This window comes from Micropterus dolomieu, unplaced genomic scaffold, assembly GCF_021292245.1.
Source record: "Micropterus dolomieu isolate WLL.071019.BEF.003 ecotype Adirondacks unplaced genomic scaffold, ASM2129224v1 contig_8929, whole genome shotgun sequence".
NCBI lineage: Eukaryota > Metazoa > Chordata > Actinopteri > Centrarchiformes > Centrarchidae > Micropterus > Micropterus dolomieu.
Genome location: NW_025737915.1, coordinates 212 through 9,471, shown reverse-complemented (window position 1 = coordinate 9,471; position 9,260 = coordinate 212). Strand labels below are relative to the sequence as shown.

Sequence of the window (9,260 nt, the reverse complement as noted above, 5' to 3'; positions counted from 1 at the left end):
CACACACACACACTTAATCTACTTATATTTCTGTCAACAATTAATTACAGTGGCCCGCTCTGTGCAGTGCGATGTGTGGGGGCATTATATGAGATTGTCTGTGTAAAACAGAAAGACAGCAAGAGACCACAGGAGGAGATGGGAGTTCAGATATAGACAGACAACGGCGAGATGCTACACTGTTAGGACAGATCATTAATATGTTACACTGAAAAGTCAACAAACATCTTACCCACTTTATGAGCCACGCTTTGTCATGCAACATTCTGTATTCACAAAAATAAATAATCACCCTTTGTCTGCAACAGCATGATTCAATGTCTTAGAAAATAGAGCACTTTTGTTAAAAGGTTCACCAAGCTTTAATTGGTGGCTTGCAAGGTCAGCTAATAATCATATGATAATGCAGCCAATACACATCATTCATAAAAACAATCAAAACAGCTGCACTATCCATACACAAGATGGCAGTGTATGCTACAAACATGTGAAAGAAGAAAGATACGAGCCATACATACAAGATGAGCATAGAAAAGAAAACTAAACACTAATTTGTGTTTAACATTGAACCACACCTGCTCCGGTCTCACACAAAGTACCTGGGGCACCATTTCCAAACCACGCATCCAAATTTGAATGAAACTTCTCCATCTGGGAGGAACCTCAGGAAAAGAACATTCGAGCCGCATACTGCTTGGCTTTATGAGCAGCAAAAGCTCATCCACAGAACGACTTCTACAGCCTCCTCACACTAAGAAATAATAAAAGACTTCTTTTTTGCTACAGCAGAAATACTGTTCACCCATGCAACTGTAAAGCAAAAACATGGATTACAGTTGACTGATTCACGAGGCGAATAGAAGACATCAGCAAAGATGTTATGTGACCAGTTACTACAGTAATGTGTTGCCGGTGGACGAACACACAGATGTGACAGATGTTGCTCAGCTGAGTGCTTCCTTCCACTCCTTAGCCAGAAGAGATGAGGACATTCTGAATGCACTTCTGATGCTTTTGTTTATTTCGACTTTTGATTAAAAAAAAAACTAAATTTAAAAAGTTTCAAAAATGCCATTTGCTCAAGTCTTGCAATTGCTGATGCCCCAAGGCACTTTCCTGTAGGGCTTTTTAAAAAAGTTTAGCTAAAGTTCAATATTCACTGCCAGTCTATTTTGGATGGAATCCGCGTCAAGCAGCACAGAGCAGATGAACTGGGCAGGAAGTCAGACACAGAATGGCAGAGAGAATCTGGTCAAATTTCAAAATAAAACACTGTGTGCAGACTCCCCATCCTACATCAACAATAAACATAGTTAAAACAACAACAAAAAAAACAATTTTATTACGTAGCCTACTTAACCATGGTAGAAGCACAAAATCAAGGACAACTGAACAAAATCTGAACAAGTCAGCAAAGTCAGGCAGGCTCTTATCCTGAAATGCTCCATGAGGGCTATGTAGCCATGCAGAGAGCAGAACAAACGGGCTCACAGAGAGGTGGTGTCTGAAGCAAATTTTCCCACTTTAAAACCACTAAAAAGTGATGTCTTTCTTTGTGTCAAGTCAACATTCTCAACCATGAACAAGTTCTATCCTGTTTCTCAAGTTCAAACTGAGAAACAGGCTCACCAGTGCACATCCAAGAATGCGGTAACAAAGAAGAAAGTATAGGAAATGCATGCCTGCTTCCACTCATCCCTGTTTTTAATTAGGATTGTTTTGGCTGCATTACATATTACATACGTGTCATGGGGTGCCAAATTAGTAGGCACACTGGCTCAGTGGTCGGGGGCCTCCAGGTGTTTTGTGGTGAAAGTGATTGACAGTGTGCCTCTCATTGAAAAATAGTGAAGAGCACTGATCTGAAGCAGCATACAGACTTCTTCCACTGGGATTGTTCAACTTCTATGCTTAATGAATCACACAATTCAAAATACATAGTGATTAAAATGTGTTTATTCAGGAAAACGAATCATGTATTAAAAAGTTAAAAAGATTTAGAGCAGCAAAAATACAAGTGCAAAAGGTGTGAAAGCTTTACAACTTAGTCAGGTTGTGTCACAGCCGTTTACAGCTTAGAGAAAGGCAACATATTGTTACACATTGCTGTGTCTTGGGTGGTCCTTCATCTAAAAGTATGACATATTATCTGGAAGAGAAAACACAGACAAAGATTGCACCTTTGAGCAATTACAGTTTCTAGTCAGATTTCAACACAAGGGGCTGGAGGTTTTTCCTAAAAGCATTTCAGCCCACATTAAGGTCCTGATTAAACCCTGACCTGCTGGTAACCTCTCTTTTTGAGTGAGCAGCTGCAAGCACAAACTCAAGACTGCTTAGTTTTACATGTTATTTTCAGTGAATGCATTCATTTTGAACTTTTGTAAATGTAAACATGATTGAAATAATGCCCATAGACACTGTGGTATGGAGGTCATACATTAGTTATGACATTGATTTGATTAAATTTGGAGGAACATTTTTGACATCAATGGTCTCTGGAGATCTCAGCTAATGGAAGCAGTAGTACGAGGATAAGGAGAATCACTGGGGGCAACACCGACAAACAAAATCCATGTCAATTCCCAACAGTTCCAGACATCTTTCTGTGCTGGCCAAAAATTCCTGTGAGCGGATGTTAACCTGAACTTCCACGGCAATTTAACGTGCCGAAAAAAATCCCACTTTTCATGCAGCGACTACAAAAGTCCTTATGGTTTACCTAACCTGTTGGCTAGGCCATGCTTTCAGTGACTCACCGTCATTATCAGAGTCAGAGTCTGCGAGGGGGGGGATTCGCACAAGGATCTGGCGGCGGTCTCTGAGGACCACCAGCTGTAGCTTCCCTCTCGACTTCTCTATCAGTTTCCCGGCATCATGCAGAGACAGGTTCTCTGTCACTGTCCCATTGATCTGCACACGCACAGCACAAACAGATCTGTATAGAGCTTACATTTATATAATGTTGCTGTCAATTTGAAACATTTTGTGACACACAGTTTATTGTGTTATGTGTTTTATGTACAGTATCTCATAAAAGTGTCAGGGTAGCCCCAGGATTCTCTAAGTTAAATTTAGGACTTTTGAAGACCTTTTTAATACCACCTAGGATGAAAATATTTACAAAGTTATATGAATTTAATAAAACATTTTATTAAAATACATTAATATTTAACACACTATAGCTTTTTGGGGACGTCCCTTTGTGTTGAAAAGTGGTGGGGACATAGGGGTTCAAATTAGTGGTGTGATGATACACTTAGCTCACATGCACGATTCACAATATTGGGTTCACAAGCACAAGACAAGAAGATATTTTAACACTATTTTGATGAAATATTCAATGCTGAAATATATTTAAATGGGGGTCCCCTAGAAAATTTTGACATCACTTAACACTCCTGCATTCTGGAGACATTTTCTGCACCAATTTATGGTAGAATTGTCTTGATTTATATAAAGTGATTCAGGTGACAATTCAAACTTGTTTTTTTATTTTTTGCTTAAGCAACATTTTTTGGACATAGATATTTAGATTGCAGTGCATGTTTTCTCATTGTGCAAATAAACCTTTCTCAAAGCATTTTCATTTGTATTTTAACATTTCTTGTTGCAAGTCATTTTTCAGAACATATTTAATAAATGCTTTTAAAAAAGTGATGGAGATATGTCCCCAGCGTCCCCTGTGTAAATGACACCTATGAAATGAATAAAATATTTGTGCAGTGTGATTTGTTACAATTAGTTACACCTTGGCTAGATAAGATATGTAATGTAATGTAGTATGCCAATGTAAATGGCAATTTCTTCAGTGATTAATCATCCTGTTCTGTTTTTCCATCTAAAGGCTGCTTGAAATATATTATTATATAGTATTGGCTTGAAAGTTTGGCTGAAATCTTTAAAGTGCGTTAGCATGTTGGATGTTTCCGTTCACGTAACGTTACCCTACAACAGTGGCACAACGCCGACACACAGGCACGGTCCTCATCTCATACACAACTGTCTCTCCGTTGCTGTTGTAACATTCGCTGACCAGTAACCTGCAGGTCTTCCAGCTATACTGTTTCATCACTATGAGTTTCATAGTGTGACTGACTCGCACACCGATCCGCTTGTTGTGCCACCGTCCTCAGCCTCAACCGCCACTTGTCCGTGTCTCTGGCTTTCTGAACTTCAGACACTTGCCCATTCTGAGTCGACGAGCTAACGTTAGCTTGTTAGTAGCACGTCAGAGACGTTTTGTTTTCTTTATTAACAACTCGAGCTTGGATGGCAGAGCTCGTGCACCACGAACACTCCACAGTCCAGAGCATAAAGCTAAACACGGACGTTAACAGTAACGTTACCTGTACTGCCGTATAACATCAGAGTCACACCAAACGGAGTAAATTGTAAAGTCACACTTAGAGCATTTATTTAATCCTATGAAAGGACAAGAAAAAATTTAAGATCTTTCTAAGTGAAATTTAATACTTTTAAGACCTTATTTAACTTTTTAAATACTTTTAAGACCCTGCGGGTACCATGCTTTTAGTATATAAATGGCACATTATTATCATCACATGTAAAAACAGTGCTAGAAGTGGGAAAAGGTGTTGGCGAGTGTATTAGCTGGATTGATTAGGGCAAATGTTAGTGTATTCATTATAATTTCAGATAATAGTATAGACTAGGCTACTATACAGCCACTGGTAGGCTAGAGTATTAATTCCAGTTGGACAAAACAGCTGTTTTACTTTTGTATGTTGTTTTCATTCATTAAATTATTGTGCAAGAATGCACTACATGGTGGTCAGTCTCTGATTTGTTAACGCTAAGAACCGACTTGTCAATATTCATAAACATTTATCCAGATCAACGTGTTTAACAATTTGAAAAGTTTGCTGATTGCTGTCACCAAGGTTGTCACTTTGTGTAGAGAAGAACACAAGAACCAGACAGGAAGATATTGTAACAGTATTTTGAAGAAATATTTGATTTTTATATATATATATATATAATATTTTTTTTTATTGTGGAAATGTCTTTTGTGAAGGGAAACACAAAATGGCAGGTGACAATTTGAAATATAAAAAAATAATGCAATATAATGCAATAATCAGTAGAAATTTTTTTGGTTTAGTTACAGTTTTGGACAATGCACATTTGTTCCTTCTATATTTAAACTGCACTGCATGTTTTCTTATTGTGCAAAGAAACCTTTCTCAAAGCAGTTTTATTTGTTCTTTAATGTTTCTTGTTGCAAGCCATTTTTAACAAATGCCTTCAAAAAGTGGTGGGGACATTCTGATTCTGACATGTCCCCAGCGACCTCAGTGTAAACAACACCTCTGCCTTTCACCCTTTTTTTAATGTTACGCCCCATCCAGGCTGATTGGTCGGTTCACAAAACGTGACATTGATGAGGTATTTCATGCACAAAGCTGCAAGAAAGAAAACCGAGCTTCTCCTTCGTCTGTCTCCGCCGACAGAGATTAGCAGGCAGGAGAAAACGGGAAGAGGTGAGCATCTCACAGTGCCCAGAGAACCTGGTATGAATAGGGCAGAGAAACAAAAAGAGCCCGGGACGCCAAAGAGTAAAAGGTATAAGTGCCAGTACTGTGTACCGGTGTACCTTCAAGCACGGTGTAAAAAAAACCCAACAACACTTGTGGACTGCGTTTAACAGCTAGCCCTAATTTACCTGTACCCTTTTAAACTAAAATCAAAAACTAAGTCACTCAGAGCTTCATCATGTGTGTAACAGAAACTATAATTATTATAATTGTTATAATTATTAAATAAATATGGACATACATGAAAGTTATGAATAAGTATGTTTACAACCCACATTTATTTGCTTTTAAATGACTGACATTTTGGAATTCCCATAAGATGTTCACAGAATTTAGAAGGAAACATAGCAAATGGCTGTGATAATAGGTTAACTATTTTTCTGAGCCTGTGGAAGCAAAACACAATATTCCCAAAGGCTTGATCAGCAGTATTGCTGGGATAGAAGCATTGAAATAGTGTGGATCAAGACTTGAAACTGCACTTCACAGCCATTTATTAGGTGCAATTACACAGCAGCAACCCATGGTTAAGATGATCATATGTTCTGTAAGTGCCCCACTCTTGTTGACTTCCTTTAAATGTCTACCTTTAAATGTCAATTTTTGGCAATTAGTTTCAAATCAAAAGAATCAATGGAAAGGAGCATCCATCTAGCCCACCGTCCAGGACGTAAAATCAATAGCTTTCAAAATAGTTGTGAAAGCCTACATCAAAGAAGGCCATTTACATTCCATACTCTTCTATCTCAGTGAAAGTGATAGTCAAAAAAGCCAGCTAAAATGAACAGTTCTGTCCTTTTATATACATACAAAAAATGCTTTATGTTATGCTCCTTTGGTTTTGTCCAAAGAGCACTTCATGGCACTGAGGTGTCAGCATTAAGGGAAAGGCTTGAATTGATTGTGCATTGAGGTGCAAGTGTCAGATGTTAAATGTATCCGCTGTAAGGTGTCTGTGATAGCTGCATCCCACTAACATTTTGCCTTGCTGCACGGTCTAACTCCAAGGCCAGTAGCTGCTATTGAGTGTCTTCAGGATCCTGATTTAACCAGGCGTGTGGCTTTTTTTTAGGGTTGCAGGGGCACATGGGATGCCCTGGATGGCTGAAGGGTCCCAGGCTGATTGCTGGTTACTGGGGTTTGATTGGTTCTGCTTCTCTCCCCACAATGGGAATAAATTCATGGGACGGCACGTAACAGAGAGGGATTGACCATATTGTCCAGAGGACAGTAACCAAAGCAATGGATGAATGAGAGCTTGTGATTTGTAGTTAGCAGAGAACTTGGCGTGATTGTAGCGACTTCTGGATTCTTCCCTTGTCCCCAGGAAATAAGTGGATTTTTTCGCATGTCCAATGTTCTTTCTCCCTCTCTGTCTCGCTCCTATTCTTCTTTTCTCACTCTCAGACAGACTAAAAAATTCACTACTTAATTCATCAATTAACATTACACTTTTACAAAGTTTACTTATTTTTTCCATTAGCATCACTAATCAGTTGGAATTATAGTTACACCTCATTTCTTCTTTCTTTTCATTTCGGGCTTTCATGTTTTAAATGGTCTGGTAATATCTCACTGTCTTATCTAAGTTATATTGTATTGTATTGAATGAAAACTCCGTACTGTATTATGTGTTAGAGCTGCACATGGAACCATTCTAGATGCCTTGTCATTAATTTCTTCAAAATTCTACTTGGCATATTTGTTATCTTTGGAAAATATCAAGACCTTGTTAAGCAGTCACCAAAATGATTATTCTTCCCCTGCAGCGAAAACTCCTATTTATCTTTTTAAATACATTTTACATAATGTCTTGCCCATTTTTTAAAACTATAAAGTTAATTTCACTCAACTGAAAGAAATTAGAAAAAATATGTACAATTTAATTTCCACATTGAGTATTTTTTCTTCATGCTATTTTCTGCATCTACTCCACCACATCTCAGAGGGAGCTATTCTACCTTTTACTTTTTACTTTTACACATAACATATGAAGACATAATAAAATATCTTTTGTTATAAGTACAGCTGACATGATTATTAGACTGACATGGAAATTAACTGGCAACAACTCTGATTGCTTAATGCATTTTTCATGCAAAAACATATCATGGTTCTAGTTTCACAAATGTGAAGATTTGCTGCTTTTCCTTTTGATTATTTTAATGTATTTTTAATCATTTTGAGGTTTGGACTGACAAAGCAAGCATTGTGAAGGTGTCTCTCTGGGCTCTGGACAATTGTGACAACATTTCTTAAATTATTTTCAAAATTGATCGAATCGATTAATGGAGAAAAAAATCACCAGATTAATCTATAATGAAAAACATAATTAATTGCAGTCTGACACTAAATAGTTCAACCTAAACCAATTACAACAATAAAATCCTGCTTTTTACACGAATGAATCAGTGATAATAATCTATAAATTTACATTAATTCATTTAACTGACACTTTTATCGAAAGCGATTTACAATTGATATATATGTGTACATCAGAGGTCACACACCTCTGGAGCACACCTCTGGAGCAATTAGGGGTCTTGGTGGAATTGAACCCACGTCTCTCACACCAAAGGCATGTGTCTTACCCACTGCACCATCAATATGTTAGCATATAGTCCAGCAATGAATAAATAAATACATTTATAAAATAACTCTTTCCAAAAATGAAGTCCATGTCCTGTCTCTCCTCTCCCACTCTCCCAGAGTCAATTACAGTACACTTGCAGTCTGTATAATGAAGTCATTGTATATATTTATATATATTTCAACAATATGTTAGTCTATCTCTCAGTCATTTCTGACTTTTGGCATTCAGCCCCAAGCTCAGTGGTTCCTACCAAAGACGTAATAAATAAACACCTTACAAATGGAGGGTTTCATTCAGACAAACATACAATATGGCCAGACTTATTTTGTCAGGAAGAATTTTAACATAACATTGCATGCAACATTGGTAACATTGCATTTCTACGAAGCCCACAGAAAGTGCTCTGTGCTTTGAATTCAAATTTACTAGCAACCAAACCAGCGGCTGTAACACGGTGGAGACATAGACTTGATGTAAGTATAAATCAGGCTTTGCTCAGGCTTTTCTGTTATACCTACCTTTAGTGTTCAGATACAGTGCTAAAGGGCTAAAGGGCTCCACGGTGCATTACAAAGTTACGCCAAGGGCTCTGACCATGCTTCCATATGTGACAACTTGGGAGTGAGAACGGATTGCAACATGATGTAACAAAGGTCAATGGAAGACAAAATCACCACAGATTGAGGGCTGGATTCATAATCATAATCATAATCATAATCAACGTTGCAGGCAGCATAACGTTCCCAACGGCGTCTCCAGACTCTTTAATGTCTGTCACATGTGCTCAGTGTGAACCTGTTGTCATCTGTGAAGAGAACAGGATTCCAGTGGTGGACCTGCCAACTCTGGTGTTCTCTGGCAATTGCCAATGGAGCTGCACAGTGCTGGGCTATGAGCACAGATTCCACTAGGGGACGGTGGGCCCTCATGGAGTCTGTTTCTGACAGTTTGGTCAGAATCATGCACACCAGTAGCCCGCTGGAGGTCACTTTGTAGGGCTCTGGCAGTTCTCCTCCTGTTCCTCCTTACACCAGATATCGGTCCTGCTGTTGAGTCGATACTCTTCTACGGCTCCGTCCAGCTCTCCTCATGTAACGCCTTGTCTCCTG

At 38.4% G+C, this 9,260-nt stretch overlaps 1 protein-coding gene across 1 annotated transcript; it reads right to left on the bottom strand.

The window, feature by feature from the left end:
• Window positions 1–1,938: 1,938 nt before the first annotated feature.
• LOC123965236 (tight junction protein ZO-2-like) lies at window positions 1,939–2,913 on the bottom strand (the record flags this gene model as incomplete). The annotated part of the gene is given in 2 exon segments (XM_046041808.1): window positions 1,939–2,149; window positions 2,760–2,913. Coding segments are annotated over 2 exon segments (174 nt in total), but the record flags the coding sequence as incomplete, so codon positions are not given.
• Between the last annotated feature and the right edge of the window lie 6,347 nt (window positions 2,914–9,260).